The sequence below is a fragment of the Pelobates fuscus genome, chromosome 5 (genome assembly GCF_036172605.1).
Source record: "Pelobates fuscus isolate aPelFus1 chromosome 5, aPelFus1.pri, whole genome shotgun sequence".
Lineage (NCBI taxonomy): Eukaryota > Metazoa > Chordata > Amphibia > Anura > Pelobatidae > Pelobates > Pelobates fuscus.
Genome location: NC_086321.1, coordinates 376701228 through 376720443, shown reverse-complemented (window position 1 = coordinate 376720443; position 19216 = coordinate 376701228). Strand labels below are relative to the sequence as shown.

The following is a 19216-nucleotide window of genomic DNA, read 5'->3' as shown; positions in this document are numbered from 1 at the left end:
TAAACATTCCAATGAATGTGGCTACAGTGCAGATTACTAGAAACAAAAACATTCCATGTGTCTAGTGAGATAGATGGGCACCGACATTAGGCTTTATAATCAAGTACCAGATCGAGATTTTTTTAAGAATGTTAATTTAGGTCCCCAACTCAGGTCCCTTTGAACTTCAACAGTGTTTACAATATATATGTTAGCCCCCTTGTACTTACCTTAGCGGTCAGGCGATCCGCCGACTCTGAGATCCGCAGTCATGACATCAGAGGAGCTCTAAACAATAGAGCTCAGCATACTATTATCTAACCATGCCCCCAACCATAAAAAAAACAAAACAGTCTGCCCAAGGAACAGTGCCCTGTTGTGGCTCTTAGTGTCACTAGTGTCCCTGTAGCGCGTTCTTTTTATCCTTTTGGTATTTATTGGTTTTGACCCGGCTTGCTCTCGACTATTCTGATTTCTGGTTCCCCTGACTCGGCATTGTTACTCGTCCTTGTGTATTTCTGGCTCCCCTTGACCTTGTTTTTTTTCTGACGTTCCTTGAAGTTTATTCTATTATCCGGCCATTCAGGACCGGGTTATGGACATTCTTTCTGTCTCTATTTTATCTGGTGTGTTTTTACGCTGCGTGTTAGGTTGTACGTTACAATATAGATGTAAATAACCCATGACTTTACCGCAGACTGTCTCTGTTTTATCCCAATAGTCATTCTGTTTTTCCATTCTAACAAATATATGTTGGAGTAAGAACTAATATAGCAAATTTTTTATAATAATATTATAACGCAATGTACCATTATACAGAACGGACCTAAACTAGAAAAATAAAAGTCCAAAAGTTGGACAAACCCACTGCACTCACTCACTTGTGCTGGTTCTGTAGGAATTCGTCTTTTTCCAGGCACTCCATAACCCAGCCAGGAGCAAACAGAGCAGCTGACAGGCCATATGTTCGGATCATCTGCAACGACTAAATGAAAATACATTATAAATAACAAGTAAACGCATGTAGCCACGTTCCACTATGGCTTAGAGGGTCAGTCTGAGAACCATCACAACTTTGCATTATTGTCATGTTAGTGGTGGACAGAGTACCCTATACTCACAATCAGTTCTGAGAGTGGCTTAGAATTGACATTTGTAAAATAAAAAAAAAATAAAAAATCAGTTCTAAGCCCACCCCTCAGAGCTGTCAAGCAGGACACCATAAGTCTTATTTCCAGGTTGTCTATATTAGTTTAGTCCAAGTTATTTATATGACCACAGTCTGGTTCACACAGATGAACTAGACTGTATATAAATAGAGAACCGGGGCATGGCTGCAATCACTTTTTAGAGCAGTTCCCCTTACCCTTTACGACGAGTGGAACTGCTCCTGGGGTATATACTACTTATCCCATAATCCTCTGCTGGGTCAGACATCATGGACCAGAATGAGAAGCTCCTGATTGGTGGAGGCTCTTTCTGGTGAGTGAAGAGTTTGCCGGATCATATAACTATACCATCAATTGCCTATATACGGCATGCAAATAGAGGCCTATATAAACCTCTTTAACTCTAGATTATTCTTGAAGAAAACAGGCGAGGCCAAGGGCACAATGATAGCAAATCTTGACGTGAGGTAAACCATGAATATATAAAAAGGCCATCATTTAATTTATGCAGATGAAGTGCAACGAGGACTAGAATAATGAGTGCGTAAAATAGGAAAAGTGTCAGAGAGGCAGAAAAGAATGTTTAATTAGAAGTTACCTTGAAAGTGTCAAATTTCCCTCCCACCACCTCGCTCCGAGCAAACACATCTACGCCGATATACACGTCCGTCCGACGCGGCTCGTCCGCCATAGCCTGCAAGTTTCCCTCTCGCCAGTTGTAGTTTGTAAAAATTCCATCACAGGCGTCAAAAAACTGCCTGCGAAAGATAGAAAACACAGGTTATTCATATACCGGCAAAACAGGTTCCATATCAGCCGCTGGACAGGAAGAAAGATCAATGGTTGAATACAGAAATGGATGGACATTTTGCTTTTATCAACTTTAATTCTCAGCTCAATATTAACAAACTATATATGCAGATGAGCTTGTCCCTATAGCCTTGTGGGGTTTTTATTAATTTGCATGATATGCTCTAGTTGTGCCAGGACAGCCAGTGTAACTTACAATATGAAGAGGAATGACATGTTTAGAAAGGAAATGGCACAATCTACCTTTTAGCTAGCTATCGAGTTGCATAAATCTCACGTGACAGAACTGCTTTAACCATGAAATTAAGATTATTTTTTGTTACCATGACAGCAAAATACATCTTCGCGCACAGCTAGGCTTGCTACAAATTTTCCACTAAATAAAGTACACAAGGTTTGCTTTAATAAGAGAATGATTCAATCCTTTAATTACACTAATTTAGCCGCCTCGCTGCTCGCAGCGCACTCCACAATTTGTTTATGAAGAACGTTTGTCTGGAGGCCAGTAACAATCAGGAGTCAAGAAATGGCTTTACCAACACTTCATCCATCAATCATCATTCTAATATACTGGACAGGAGGTGGGGAAAAAGTAAAAACACATTGCCATTTTGTAAAAAATTAACTTCCAACAAGAGTTACCGTTTCTAAGGAGTTAATGCTGTAGCCATTTGGCTACAATAATAAACATTTATAGCAGAGAAAAAACACACAGTATAAATTGAAGGCAAAGACGGATACGAGTGAGAAAGCCCTAAGAGGCATGATGTCAGACGACCCAGATTGATGAATAATGCGCTGCGGATCTGCGGTTACATGCCGAACATAGATGGGATCCATTGTCCGCAAGGGTCTGATCCTTCTGGAGCATTACAGTCTTCAGCCATTCAGACCGTGTGGGTTTTGATTGCACTATTTTGTATTTTTTTTTATTTTTAGGTACTGGCTCTTGAAAGGATTCTATTCTATTAACTTAGTGTTATTTTGTGGATATTGTGTTTTTCTAATGTCAGAAGAATTTTATAGGTTCTGCCCATTTGTAGTTGCACTAGAAATCGAAACAATTTGCACATTGTTGTTGGCACTTAGCACTGTATTGATGGAGATGCGTATAAAGAATATAATGCAGGGGGCGGGGCCTGACCGCCGATCGGATCAGACATGCCTCGTCTGAGCTCCTGCATCTAAGCCGGAATATCGGAGCTAACTGCGAGCTGCAAGCAGATACAACCCCAAAGCAGTGCTTAAAATACTCACCAGCAGACGGTGAACACGGGGATACCCTTCAGGATACCGACCGGCATCAAAGTAACCTGATTGAGGCCTGAGGCCTAGTAAAGCTTGAGACGGCCGCTCCCCCAGTTCTCTGAACGGCGCTTTGCTCCCCCCCCCCCACAATTAGAGCGCACTTGCACAAACAGTCTCTACCAGCCTTGCTACACACCTGAGAATACCCAGCATGATATATCGTGCTCCGAAGTACACTGTACCGGTAAACTTAGCTTGACTGATGTGCTGCATCATGGTGAAGGGGCTGATTCGCTTAAGTGTTTCCCACGTTTTCAAAACACTATCATATGTTCAGCAAATACTAGTTACATGACCCAAGCTTGTTTTATTCCTTTTATTTTAACCTGACACACAAGACTAAAGCCTATAAAAGCGTAACTTAGCATACAAACTTCAACTTAACTTTTAAAAATGCACAGATATCTCCATGTCACTAATGTACAAAAGCTGTGTTTACATCTTCTAACTCTCCATTGTGGCATGGTCAAACGCTTTGTAAATCTCAAGCAACGCTCACCCACTGTTTATATTTTCTCTTACAAAACTAAAAATGTGCAGTATACTCATATGCCACGTTATGTTTCAAATGTTTGTTATATTACTGCTTGCGACTGCTATTGTGGCTGACCAAGCCTATTGTTATACCATGCACAACAAAAAAAAAGAATTAAAAAAAAAAAAAAAAAAGAATATAATAGCACATTAAATTACTATATATATATACCATGACTTTCCTGGTAATGTAATAATTTTAGCAACGTTCTGACTTCTCCTCCATTGTTATTAACTCACCTGTTATTGTCATTAAGCTCATTCTGCCATTTTAACTCCCCGCTGTGGATCACGCTGTCATACCACAGGATCAGGCCGCCCGGTACGCGCTGGTGCAGCTGGTCTGTCAGATAGCGCAGAAAGAGGGGAGCACGGGACACTGCCAAGGGCTGGGTGAGAAGCGGATATGTGAGTAAAAGGGCCTCAGAACAAACAAACATAAAACAAGCAGCAGGTAGACAGTGTTTTAAATGAAGGATGCAGACATAGAGCCCGATACTCACACTCAGCAGATTCTCGATATTGACCAACCACCCATCGAACTGAAAATACTCTGCCAGACGTACCATCTGATCAGCGACTGCTCGATATGCAGATTCCTCACCAGCCAAAAACAACTCACAGGCCTTTGCTCCGTTCTCCCACTCTGTGATGAACGTACCTAGAATTAAAGGTAAAACTGTGAACTAAAAGCACTACGGAATCTGTTGGCGCTATATAAATGGCCATAATAATAATAATAACTAAGCTGTACCCGGCACAGGGATCGAGGGGAAATAAAATAATCAAAGCAAGATTAAAATGGTTACATAGAAGTAAACTGGGTAAGAGAGGACTGCAAAAGTGCCAGGTGGGTGGTGGTTAGGGTGGCAACAGTGTCACGTGGTAGAAAGTTGGGTCCAGGTTATCACAAGTGTAAGAGTGCAGATCCATATAAATGAATGGCAGGTAAACCGTAAGCGTGCTGGTACTATGGATATCATAGTCACGAAACTGCCACATAATAGTACTTAAAGGAAAGGAATTGTGCTATATTTCATTTCTCTTTAATTCCCACTAAAACATGGATTATAAACCTGACATGAAAGGTAAATCCTAGAACCTACATAATCAAACAGACAGGACAGCTGCCACTCCTGATATCACATTAACCCATTATATCCTGAATAAATGAATAAAAACCTGCTGTTTAAATCTTGGTCTTGTGGATTTTCAGTTCTAGTTAAACACATCCAGTGATTTTCTGGCGGAGTCAATCGCCTGCTTGGCTTTGCTGCAGTTTTCTTGGACTGTATTATAATCCGTTAGAAAGCAGGAAGGCCATCTCCTTGCATTTTATTAGTTGCCAGACCATTAACGCATTGGCACAGAGTTCTCTGGTGCTACAAGGTTACTGCTTGCTTTTTACATGAATCTTACCTAGGACGCACACGCCATTTTTGTGAGCAGCATTGGTCCAACACACAGGAGGCAGCGTGAACATTTGGTGACTGAAGTACACGAATATATCGATATGTTGCCAGTGGTAGAATACGTAGGGGTCACTTGTGTCGGAACCCTGGACAAACCTATAACAGAGCAAGTAACGAGCTAGGAGCGGACATCCATTTCCCCATGGACATCTTTATATCAACAGTACAGACAGTATTTATAAACCCAGGAGACACAAGCCTGTGGCAATGCAGCAGGTAAATTATGATCCTTAATAACGAAGCTTAATAAGATTATCTACAAACACATCATCCAAGCATTGCTTTGTCATATCTCCTGAAGACTCTACACATTACCTGTCTTCTTGGTATCCTCCCTTCATATCATGACAGATCAGAGTCCTGGGTCTCGGGCTTTCAAGTGGTGGGTGTCTCTTAGCGAGAGGAGTCACAGCAACGTTGAACATGTCCTGTCTGGTGGGTTTCCAGGAGATCGCCTCTTCCAGGTTGGAAAGAAAGAAACTGATGGGTTCGGTGGTTTCTCGGTCATGGTGTCTCGCTAGAATGGAGATACGGGTGTTAATACTAGAGAAGACATGACGATGATTGTAATTGTGGTCTGTTTTAACACGTCCTTGGGGTCTGACAGCCACTTTAAGTAATGAATGATAATTACCTGACAGTGGGGCAGATTCATATCGTATCATCTCCTTGTAAACCTTCATATTTGCTAGTAAAGTAAACCTGTGGTAACAGAACGGAAAAATACAACCTGAGCTGAACAACAGAGACACAGAACAGACTGCAAACAAACCCCATCTTCCTACATCCAGACTGAGAACAGACCGCCTCTATGTTGGTTTATTTTGTCCAAATCGGTAGATATCTCTGGTAAAATTTTGGACTGGTTTTTGGCAAAGATAGATATTCAAGGCTAAAACAGATACTATGCAGGATGTTAACAGAAATCTGACTGCCATTTTGGAGTCCTGATGGATTTTACAATTATTTAATTATCTGGGCATTTTACCTTATTTTGGACAGTTCAGGTGCATGTGGTACCAGGCCTTCCCCTTATTTAGGACAGTTATAGTGATTTGTTGCCAGGAGTCATTGTTTCTGTCCCACAGTAAGTACTGTGGTTTGACAACTTACCTGGATCCCACAGCCATGCCTACGAGCACTGACTTTTATTCTTTAAAGACACGTAACGTGGGCACCTAGGAGACCCAGGTAAGTTGCTAAACCATAGTAAACAGTTTGACTACTTATGGTGGAACATTCCAAATGAACTCCTCTCACCACAACCATTAACCCCTTAAGGACACATGACGTGTCTGACACGTCATGATTCCCTTTTATTCCAGAAGTTTGGTCCTTAAGGGGTTAATGAGGCCTGTAGTGTTCTTATTGGACTTGAGATTTTTTTTTAACTTAATTCAAATACACAAGAATAACTACTACAAAAAAACACACAAATATAAAAACCTAAAACCTCACATATTATGATACTGTCCCACATGCTATCAATGTACACCCATGTTCCAATAACTATACATTAAACACAAAAACACATTTAAACAGGAATGCTTAATACCACGACATGCGGAGTTTTTATCGTTTTTGTACACCAATGAGCAAAATGTACTGAAAAACTACAAACAGTGCACAGTAAGATCTAGTGCAACGTTCTGTAAAACACAAAGTGACAATTCAAGGTTTTCAAATACAATAGACAAATCATTTATTCCAATTGGTCTAGTTTGGCCTAAATGTAGAATTTCTGACAATTTGCACTTTTAGTGATTAGCCCTATGTCCGGTATTTGCCATTTTCACCGCTGCATCCAAACAACTTCAAGGATTATGCACAAAAGTGAGAATTCGAAGGGAAATTACACATTTAAGGCCACAATAGCCAAACTGACAAAAATCCTCTAGATCAGCTTTCAGTTCGGCTTCTTTGGTCTTACATTGGAATTTCCCTTAGAATTCTGAATTTAGCGCATGCGCACCTTTTTATTCTTTAACTTTTTATTGTTTAGTTCAAAGCCGAAGAGTCCGAGTAAATATGTCTGATGTATAAAGGAATTATAGTTTATAGTCAGTTTACCAAGCACGGGATTAGCACATCTAATGGATATATAGCAACGTACAGCCATACAAACTCCACATCACTAAGGATTTTTTTTAGGAGGTCTGAACATTATAGCAAATGAAACGGATAGGGGACTCAGACACGTGTCGCTGTCATGCTAGATGGGAAGACACCATGTCCTTTAGTCCATATATTATAAACCTCAGAAACAGAAGCCACATTAGCAGCTACTGAAGATTCTTCGTCTCCAGAACAAAGACATCGTTCAGCTGGACAGGTGCTGTTGACAAAGTCCGAAGAAGTCCAGTTTGGCTAATTTGACTAAGAATTTTAAATTCACTTAAAAACCCTGACAATTCCCATTTTCGTGAACACTTACGTTATTTTGCCAGCATTTAACACGTGTAACACTACAAACAGGGGCTACTTATAAGCAGTGAGTATAATTAGGCGCATTTAATGACGTGAAAAGTGTTACAAATATCTTAGTACTCTTCAATTCTTTCCATTTTCGCCAGCAATTTTGTTCGCTGGACAGTCGATTTTTTTTTACTTTTATTTTGCCCAATAAAGTTGGAATTCATAAGAAATTTGGCCAATACGTCACTTCCCTTCTCTCCAGCGGTTTCTTCACGGTACATTCAACACATGAATTGACAACCACAGACGTAAAACATACAATTGTCCTTAAAAGCAGGCCGATTTAGAAAACTAAATAAATATTTTAGATTAATGGATCTTGCATAAGCTGATTTAAAGTGTACATTTCCCCTGCTTTCACATTTACACAATCACAGATACACAGAGAAACATGCGATACATGGATACACAAAACACGCTTGTGAAGAATCAGAATTAATTCCATATTTTAAACAGAAAAAAAAAAAACTTTGAAAAAACTCTCTCCAGTTCTTATTGTTTTCCAGTAAAACTACTTTGTACTAAAATATGCAGTTCCCCTGCGATTCACTGGTTAGTGAATAAATCCCACAGGCACAACTTGATGTGAATTACCGACTGACAGAAATGGGGAAGCACAGTTTTGATGGTTCTGTAAAGATCGAGCTGTCATTTTAACAATATCTGCTGTAGAAGCTGAACTGGGAAGATCTTACCTGTAAATACAGGTAGCACGCTCACACCTGAGTTAGTTTGTCAGCGATCCGATGGAAGCTGCGTTTCGCTCGCTCGGTTTTCCTTCCTCGCGAAGGGTTTTTATCATTCTCTCTCTGCGCTGGTATGCCTTCAGTAAGAGGATTTTTTTAATCCAACAGACAGAGCGTGGGAGAGAGGAAATGGGGAGGAAAGAGCGTGGGAGGGAGCGAAAGTAAGGAGAGAGGGGTGGAAAATGTAATGGAAGTAACGTACAAAAGAGAAAGGGGAAGGAGAATGATGTGACTATCGGGTGGGGGGAAGACGGGTGAGAGGGGGGATTCAAGGGAAGATTTTAGAGGTGAGAATGAACGAAAATGCACAATTTCACAGTTTGCCGATACTCAATTAACAGAATCCCGGCCTGGTTGAAACCATTAGTACTTTAAAAAGGGGTGACATCGGAAACGTAGTAATTACCCCAAAAATCACAAATAAAACTGCAGTTATAAAAAGAAAAAAGATCCACAAAGGGTTTATTCACTACTCAGAGATTGGAACGTTTTGGGCTGAATTGTAGATTAATTCCAACACAGCCATTTAAGCAGACACAAGTCGGGTCGTTAGTCACTCACAAGGCTCTGCTGAGTGAATAAACCCCTAAATGTAACATTTACCCACTCACAATCCTAAAAGCTTTCCCTGTAGGCAGTTCCCATTAAGAATCCATTAAGCGTTGTCTCACCTTCACCCCCTCCCTGTTACGGGTCTGTTACAGACTATGAACTCTGTCACCAGATCACAATATATTTGAAATAATCTGCCCCCCAGTTACAGTGTATCCCATATAATCTGCCCCCCTGTTACATTGTATCCCATATAATCTCCCACGGTTACAGTGTATCCCATATAATCTTCCCCCAGTTACAGTGTATCCCATATAATCTGCCCCCCAGTTACAGTGTATCCCATATAATCTGCCCCCAGTTACAGTGTATCCCATATAATCTGCCCCCCAGTTACAGTGTATCCCATATAATCTGCCCCCCAGTTACAGTGTATCCCATATAATCTTCCCCAGTTACAGTGTATCCCATATAATCTGCCCCCCAGTTACAGTGTATCCCATATAATCTGCCCCCCAGTTACAGTGTATCCCATATAATCTTCCCCAGTTACAGTGTATCCCATATAATCTTCCCCCAGTTACAGTGTATCCCATATAATCTGCCCCGCAGTTACAGTATATCCCATATAATCTGCCCCCCAGTTACAGTGTATCCCATATAATCTCCCTCCCAGTCAGTGTATCCCATATAATCTGCCCCCCAGTTACAGTGTATCCCATATAATCTGCCCCCCAGTTACAGTGTATCCCATATAATCTCCCCCCCAGTTACAGTGTATCCCATATAATCTCCCCCCCAGTTACAGTGTATCCCATATAATCTCCCCCCCAGTCAGTGTATCCCATATAATCTGCCCCCCAGTTACAGTGTATCCCATATAATCTGCCCCCCAGTTACAGTGTATCCCATATAATCTTCCCCAGTTACAGTGTATCCCATATAATCTTCCCCCAGTTACAGTGTATCCCATATAATCTGCCCCCCAGTTACAGTGTATCCCATATAATTTGCCCCCCAGTTACAGTGTATCCCATATAATCCCCCCCCCCAGTTACAGTGTATCCCATATAATCTCCCCCCAGTTACAGTGTATCCCATATAATCTCCCCCCAGTTACAGTGTATCCCATATAATCTGCCCCTGTTACAGTGTATCCCATATAATCTGCCCCCCTAGTTACAGTGTATCCCATATAATCTGCCCCCCAGCCATAGTGTATCCCATATAATCTGCTCCCCAGTCACAGTGTGTCCCATATAATCTCCCCCCAGTTACAGTGTATCCCATATAATCTCCCCCCCCCCCATTTACAGTGTATCCCATATAATCTCCCCCCCTAGTTACAGTGTATCCCATATATTCTGCCCCCAGTTACAGTGTATCCCATGGAATCTGCCCCAGTTACAGTGTATCCCGTGGAATCTGCCCCAGTTACAGTGTATCCCGTGGAATCTGCCCCAGTTACAGTGTATCCCGTGGAATCTGCCCCCAGTTACAGTGTATCCCGTGGAATCTACCCCCAGTTACAGTGTATCCCGTGGAATCTACCCCCAGTTACAGTGTATCCCGTGGAATCTACCCCCAGTTACAGTGTATCCCGTGGAATCTACCCCCAGTTACAGTGTATCCCGTGGAATCTACCCCCAGTTACAGTGTATCCCGCGGAATCTACCCCCAGTTACAGTGTATTACGTGGAATCTACCCCCAGTTACAGTGTATCCCGTGGAATCTACCCCCAGTTACAGTGTATCCCGTGGAATCTACCCCCAGTTACAGTGTATCCCGTGGAATCTACCCCCAGTTACAGTGTATCCCGTGGAATCTACCCCCAGTTACAGTGTATCCCGTGGAATCTACCCCCAGTTACAGTGTATCCCGTGGAATCTACCCCCAGTTACAGTGTATCCCGTGGAATCTACCCCCAGTTACAGTGTATCCCGTGGAATCTACCCCCAGTTACAGTGTATCCCGTGGAATCTACCCCCAGTTACAGTGTATCCCGTGGAATCTACCCCCAGTTACAGTGTATCCCGTGGAATCTACCCCCAGTTACAGTGTATCCCGTGGAATCTACCCCCAGTTACAGTGTATCCCGTGGAATCTACCCCCAGTTACAGTGTATCCCGTGGAATCTGCCCCCAGTTACAGTGTATCCTGTGGAATCTGCACCCAGTTATAGTGTATCCCGTGGAATCTGCCCCCAGTTACAGTGTATCCTGTGGAATCTGCACCCAGTTACAGTGTATCCCATACAATCCACCCACAGTTACAGTGTATCCCATATAATCTGCCCCCTGTTAAATTGTATCCCATATAATCTCCCCCAGTTACAGTGTATCCCATATATTCTCCCCCAGTTACAGTGTATCCCATATAATCTCCCCGTTACATTGTATCCCATATAATCTCTGCCCCCAGTTACATTGTATCCCATATAATCTCATCCAATGTAACTGGGGGAAATTATATGGGATACACTGTAACAGGGGGAGATTATATGGGATACACTGTAATGGGGGGGGGGATTATATGGGATACAATGTAACGGGGAGATTATATGGGATACTCCCCCCAGTTAAATTGTACCCCATATAATCTCCCCCCCAGTTACATTGTACCCCATATAATCTCCCCCTGTTACAGTGTACCCCATATAATCTCCCCCTGTTACAGTGTACCCCATATAATCTCCCCCTGTTACAGTGTACCCCATATAATCTCCCCCTGTTACAGTGTACCCCATATAATCTCCCCTTTACATTGTATCCCATATAACCTCCCCCTGTTACATTGTATCCCATATAACCTCCCCCAGTTACATTGTATCCCATATAACCTCCCCCAGTTACATTGTATCCCATATAACCTCCCCCAGTTACATTGTATCCCATATAACCTCCCCCCAGTTACATTGTATCCCATATAACCTCCCCCCCAGTTACATTGTATCCCATATAACCTCCCCCAAGTTACATTGTATTCCATATAATCTCCCCCCTGTTACATTGTATGCCATATAATCTCCCCCGGTTACAGTGTATCCCATATAACCTCCCCCTGGTTACAGTTGTATATAACCTCCCCCTGGTTACATTGTATCCCATATAATCCCCCCCTGGTTACATTGTATCCCATATAACATCCCCAGTTACATTGTATCCCATATAACATCCCCAGTTACATTGTATCCCATATAATCGCCCTCCTGTTACATTGTATCCCATATAACCTTCCCCCCTGTTACATTGTATCCCATATAACCTTCCCCCCTGTTACATTGTATCCCATATAACCTTCCCCCCCTGTTACATTGTATCCCATATAACCTTCCCCCTGTTACATTGTATCCCATATAACCTTCCCCCCTGTTACATTGTATCCCATATAACCTCCCCCCAGTTACATTGTACCCCATATAACCTCCCCCCAGTTACATTGTACCCCATATAACCTCCCCCCAGTTACATTGTACCCCATATAACCTCCCCCCAGTTACATTGTACCCCATATAACCTCCCCCCAGTTACATTGTACCCCATATAACCTCCCCCCAGTTACATTGTACCCCATATAACCTCCCCCCCTGTTACATTGTATCCCATATAATCTCCCCGTTACATTGTACCCCATATAACCTCCCCCCAGTTACATTGTACCCCATATAACCTCCCCCCAGTTACATTGTACCCCATATAACCTCCCCCCAGTTACATTGTACCCCATATAACCTCCCCCCAGTTACATTGTACCCCATATAACCTCCCCCCAGTTACATTGTACCCCATATAACCTCCCCCCAGTTACATTGTACCCCATATAACCTCCCCCCAGTTACATTGTACCCCATATAACCTCCCCCCAGTTACATTGTACCCCATATAACCTCCCCCCAGTTACAGTGTACCCCATATAACCTCCCCCCCTGTTACATTGTATCCCATATAATCTCCCCTGTTACATTGTACCCCATATAATCTCCCCTGTTACATTGTACCCCATATAATCTCCCCTGTTACATTGTACCCCATATAATCTCCCCTGTTACACTGTACCCCATATAACCTCCCCCCAGTTACATTGTACCCCATATAACCTCCCCCCAGTTACATTGTACCCCATATAACCTCCCCCCAGTTACATTGTACCCCATATAACCTCCCCCCAGTTACAGTGTACCCCATATAACCTCCCCCCCTGTTACATTGTATCCCATATAATCTCCCCTGTTACATTGTACCCCATATAATCTCCCCTGTTACAGTGTACCCCATATAACCTCCCCCCAGTTACAGTGTATCCCATATAATCTCCCCCTGTTACATTGTATCCCATATAACCTCCCCTGTTACATTGTACCCCATATAACCTCCCCCCAGTTACAGTGTATCCCATATAATCTCCCCTTGTTACATTGTATCCCATATAACCTCCCCTGTTACATTGTACCCCATATAACCTCCCCCCAGTTACAGTGTATCCCATATAACCTCCCCCTGTTACATTGTATCCCATATAACCTCCCCTATTACATTGTACCCCATATAACCTCCCCCCAGTTACAGTGTATGCCATATAATCTCCCCCTGTTACATTGTATCCCATATAACCTCCCCTGTTACATTGTACCCCATATAACCTCCCCCCAGTTACAGTGTACGCCATATAACCTCCCCCTGTTACATTGTATCCCATATAACCTCCCCTGTTACATTGTACCCCATATAACCTCCCCCCAGTTACAGTGTATGCCATATAACCTCCCCTGTTACATTGTATCCCATATAACCTCCCCCCAGTTACAGTGTATGCCATATAACCTCCCCTGTTACATTGTACCCCATATAACCTCCCCCCAGTTACATTGTACCCCATATAACCTCCCCCCAGTTACAGTGTATGCCATATAACCTCCCCCTGTTACATTGTACCCCATATAACCTCCCCCTGTTACATTGTATCCCATATAATCTCCCCCCAGTTACAGTGTATGCCATATAACCTCCCCCCAGTTACAGTGTATGCCATATAACCTCCCCCCAGTTACAGTGTATGCCATATAACCTCCCCCCAGTTACAGTGTATGCCATATAATCTCCCCCTGTTACATTGTATCCCATATAATCTCCCCCTAGTTTTATTGTATCCCATGTAATCTCCCCTTGCTACATTGTATCCCTTCCTGTGTATTGATGTCTACCTGCAGTTCATGATCTGTCAGTGATCACAGCCCAGAGCACTTCCCACCACATGCTCTGCACTTCCTCCTGCTGGGTCACGTGTCGCTTCCCCTGTAAACCCCGCCCCTTCTTCCTCTAACTGTGAGGCTGGGGGTCCCTGGCATTGCTTTCACTGCCACTCCCATCACCTTCAGCCAGCCAGGACTTGGAGCTGCTGCACACAGCACTAACTACCCCTTCCTGCTGAACTGGGAATAATATTCCACATCACCAATAACTTGTGTTAACCTTTTACATGAAACCCTCTCTTTTCTTAAATTGATATTCATTTATATTAAAGATTTAGCATTATCCAGGTCACATGGGGCCAAGTCAGGAGGACAGATAGACACATTTTGGTATATTTATATAAAGACACTGTTACTATTTGTACCATTTTTTTTTCCATTTTTTGGGGTAAAATATTTCTAACTGCTCATTGCATCATTTTATTTTTATTTTTGTGTTTAGAAATGTGTGATTCTCAATGTGTGATGAAAGAGTCGCAATAGGGCACTTTTTTTTTTACCCTTTTTTTTGCCACGTGAGAGTGGTGGGTGTTTGGTAATAGGTTCACAGTCTTCCTTTTAATAAATCCTACAAATTGCAAATTCACCTTTTTTCCCCCTGAGTGATATTATTAATTTGTATTATTTTGTGGATGAAGTCAATAGTAAAATTGTCAGGAAGGAAAGGGGGCAAAAAACCCAAATGATTGTGAAAGCGAGTACGTAACATTATTGTGTTTGTTTTGTAGAGCAGTAATTATCCTGATCTCAGTTTAACCCAGCGAATAATTAGTTGGAATTGGAAGAGGGCCCCTCTGGGGGGATGCAATCAGAGCACTCTAACATTTCCTGTTGAACTTTAGATTATTTATATCATAGGGTTTTTTGCCCTTTCTGAAGGTATTTACAAGCCAGGATTCCTAATAATCCTGATTTCATCTTGTCCACCACCATCCTGACTTTGTTCCCTGGTTTCTGGGTTTTGGGTAGACTTACTCCACAAAGTGTGGGGCAAGGAGTCTGACAATGAGGAAGATACAGCACAGCATTTGTATGTAAAGTGCGGGGCAAGGCCTGATTACCAAAGGGGCTAATGGATCTATTATTCTTCACATGTTCTTGCTTTGTGTAGAAGGGATTAAGTATGGAAACTTACGAGGGATTTAGTGGAACAAACCGTGCGTGGACTGGCTGACTGTAAATGAGTTATGGTTAAGCTGAATTTGCGCACTGTGTTAATGCTCTTGTTGCTTTGGTCTCGCTAACAGTGTAGCATTTCCCCTTTCTGCTACACTTACTACACCCACCTTTTCTCTGTCCCCGACAGTATAACAGGAGCTTCTGCCTGCTAGTACGTAGGTTAGGAGAGGAGTGGACAAGTGAGTGCTAGGGGACAGTCCCCAAAAAGCATAGAGTGAGCGAATCGTTAGAGGCAGAGCGCTGTCTGTATAGAACGCCCTTAGTAGGCCAGCCTTCATGATGGGCGTGCAGTCTGACATGCAATAACGCTAGGCTGACCATCCAATTCTTTAGGCAGACCCGCCCCCTATCTTGGCATGTCTGCCCGCTTGGTGGTCCCGGTTATGTGATTCACGACAGTGGCCCACCCTTTTTACCCCTCACACTAATGTCGTGATTCCCTGCTGTTAGGGGGTTTGGTTGAAAGACGAAAGTGAGAGATTAGCATAGGGGGCCTGTATAGTCTTATAGTTATATCCTGTGAGTTTTCCTGCACCAGATACAGGACCTTGGGTGATATGACTGTTATAGTGTTTTCTATCGATAAGATTCCATAATTCGGCCCATCGTAACTGTCAGCAAAAGGCCCAAGGGGCTCTTAATCACGCCCAGCTGCTGAGGCCCGCAGAATTAGTGGAAACATCTTTGCTGGGGGCTCTGCTGTGGAATGTCAACTAAAAAAAAAAAAAAAGAAGAAAATATTTAATGTAAAATGTTGCCATTCAAATTATGTGCAGGGAATACTTACATTTACTTACTGTGTAATAAAGTACTCAATGCACTGGTTATTAAACAGATAGTAAAGTTATTTTGTTTACATTATGTTACCGTGTCGGTTTTTACAGATCGGAACTTCAGAAGCATCCAGAGCAGGGGTCCCCCTAAGAGGCTGATCCCCAGACGTCGTAGAATTACCGCTTCTATGATGCTTTGTCATTCTAAAGCATTCGTAAGGCGTGCAAAGCATCATGGGAGTTGTAGTTCTACAACACCTGGGGATCTACCTTGTGGACACCCCTGATCTAGAGTTTTAGAAATTGTGGAATGACATGCACATCCTTTGGGAGCACGAGACAACATGCTGGTAACTTTATCTTTTGATCGATACCTTTGTACCTTTGTTTATAATATAAACATTATGTTTTAATTATTGGGTTATAATGTGCCCCTCTATGGAGTCAACCCTTTCTCCCTAGTAGTAAGTTTTCTAAATGGAACTTATGACAGATTTTTCTAATGTATTACTTTGAATTAGAATTAACCACACAAAGAAATACAGTTATCCTTCAATATGTCAGAATGGTATAATTTTACAAATGCATTTTAAGTGATGACTAAGTCTGCAGACCATTTCAAAAACCATTTTAAGATTTTGTACAGGTGGTACTTCGTACCGACAAAGATTTTAAATGCTTTCCCATGCATGTCTGAGAGATGTTGGAGGAAAAGTGACGTAAGAAATATCTTTCAAGGAAGATATTTTGAAAAAAAATAAATGTTTTTTTCCACCTTCTTTATTTTATGTTTTTATAAAGAAAAGCACATGATGCAGATATTCAGCCACTCACAGGTGGATTAAACAACGGCTAAGAGTTAAAGGAACACTATAGTCACCTAAATTACTTTAGCTAAATAAAGCAGTTTTAGTGTATAGATCGTTCCCCTGCAATTTCACTGCTCAATTCACTGTCATTTAGGAGTTAAATCACTTTGCTTCTGTTTATGCAGCCCTAGCCACACCTCCCCTGGCTATGATTGAAAGAGCCTGCATGAAAAAAAAACTGGTTTCACTTTCAAACAGATGTAATTTACCATAAATAATTGTATCTCATTCTCTAAATTGAACTTTAATCACATACAGGAGGCTCTTGCAGGGTCTAGCAAGCTATTAACATAGCAGGGGATAAGAAAATCTTAATTAAACAGAACTTGCAATAAAGAAAGCCTAAATAGGGCTCTCTTTACAGGAAGTGTTTATGGAAGGCTGTGCAAGTCACATGCAGGGAGGTGTGACTAGGGTTCATAAACAAAGGGATTTGACTCCTAAATGGCAGAGGATTGAGCAGTGAGGCTGCAGGGGCATGTTCTATACACCAAAACTGCTTCATTAAGCTAAAGTTGTTCAGGTGACTATAGTGTCCCTTTAAGCACAATTAAACAAGCACAATTATTTTGTTTTCTTGAGTACCAGCTATTCTATGGAAATATATTTTATCTTTACTACAAATTATTGACCCTAATGTTATGACTATTTCCCCCCTGTTGGGACTAGTTAAGTTAACTCCAGCGATATTGTATAAGAGTGAGAAAATTGTAGTATCTCATATATTAATTGCGACTACCTCGTTTACTCCAAGGCATTGGATATCTCCAAATATTTCGATGAAAAAATGCATTATATTTCTCATCGCTGAAAATAAGGGTGACATATTGGTAATGAGACAATCGTCTGCACAATTGGCTCACAGATGGGACTCTTGGGAAAAAACTGTTAAAGAAGAATATATTGTCTAATAAGTCATATGTATATATTTTTGTTAAAACGTATAATATGTATATGTTATATGTCAAGTAGTTTGAAATTATATACAAGAAAGTATGTTATTTTATGTCTGATAAGATTCACTTTTGATAAGGTACAATTAATAATTGTAACCACACCCGACAGGTACGATCACATGACCGCGCCCAATCGGCAGGGCTACCTAAAATAAACTTACCTGACTAATGGCGCTACCTGGTCTGTTCACATTGCAGTCCCTGGCCAGAATGGTGTTATGAAGGACGCCGACTGCTTCACTTCCACAAAGGATTATCACCTGATTTGAACTTGCGTGTTATCAAATCATCGACGCGTATGCATGCTTTGGGATCACATGTCAATTCTGACCAATCATTGCCTTCCTGGGGTTATGTAAACCCCAAACTGCCTTTTGTCAGTGTCCCGTCGTGGTTTCCACCTGTGGGTTATTAGAGAGTGTGTTTTAACTGTGAAGTGACGCAGTTCCAAATAATTATTGTCCCTTAAGCAAATAAAAGAGGGTAAAAACTATTTAATCAGAAGCTGTTGTTAAAAATTTGAACACTGATAAATCTTGTGATCGATGTCCAGATGTCCAAATGTCTGATGCCCCTGGGTGGGACATGGGTACGTTTCACAATCTGGACCTCGGCTTTCAGACTTCATTGAATAAACTACAATGTATCTGACATTTAATTCTATCAATATTCTTTTCGTATAGTGGGGTGTAGACATTCTGATGGCCAAGGCAAAGAATTAAATGGCTAACCCACCCTCACGGCGTCCCACCCTCTGAATTAACACATTAAAGGAACAGTATTACAAACATGTACACCTAACTAACACTATCGTGTACTGTATCAGTTTATGTGTCCGCCACCAACCCCGCTCTCCGAGTGCATGAAAAATGCTGTTTTACTGACATTTTCCCCATCCTTACACTGATATGTCTGTAGCAGCCCAAACTCCTTGGCTGAGGTCATCAATGTTAATTATGTCAGCCAATCCATTGCTTCCCCATAGAGAAACATTAAGAGGCTTGTGCGCATGTGCGGCATGTTGCACCAATAGTCAAGCTCTCCTCTAGAAGCAGAAATTGATTGAAAACAGGGTTTGTGTGTTAACCTTTCAAAGGAAACATTGCAGTTTCTAAAAAAAAAAAAAAAAAGTTTTACATGTCGGG

The 19216-nt window shown here is 41.8% G+C and overlaps 1 protein-coding gene across 3 annotated transcripts in view; it reads right to left on the bottom strand.

Moving 5' to 3' along the window:
• ENGASE (endo-beta-N-acetylglucosaminidase) overlaps positions 1-14313 on the bottom strand; it is a 29711-nt gene extending 15398 nt beyond the window's left edge. For 2 of the 3 annotated variants that reach the window (XM_063456251.1, XM_063456252.1), the window contains exons 1-8: positions 14247-14313; positions 5907-5974; positions 5588-5789; positions 5220-5368; positions 4304-4461; positions 4041-4189; positions 1747-1906; positions 861-964 (exon numbers count right to left, since the gene is read on the bottom strand). In XM_063456251.1, the coding sequence (XP_063312321.1) occupies positions 861-964; positions 1747-1906; positions 4041-4189; positions 4304-4461; positions 5220-5368; positions 5588-5789; positions 5907-5974; positions 14247-14257 (1001 nt within the window). In that variant the 5' untranslated portion in view covers positions 14258-14313. Of the gene's footprint in view, positions 1-860; positions 965-1746; positions 1907-4040; positions 4190-4303; positions 4462-5219; positions 5369-5587; positions 5790-5906; positions 5975-8442; positions 8562-14246 lie in introns of all 3 variants that reach the window. The other variant, XM_063456253.1, reaches the window with a different exon arrangement.
• Between the last annotated feature and the right edge of the window lie 4903 nt (positions 14314-19216).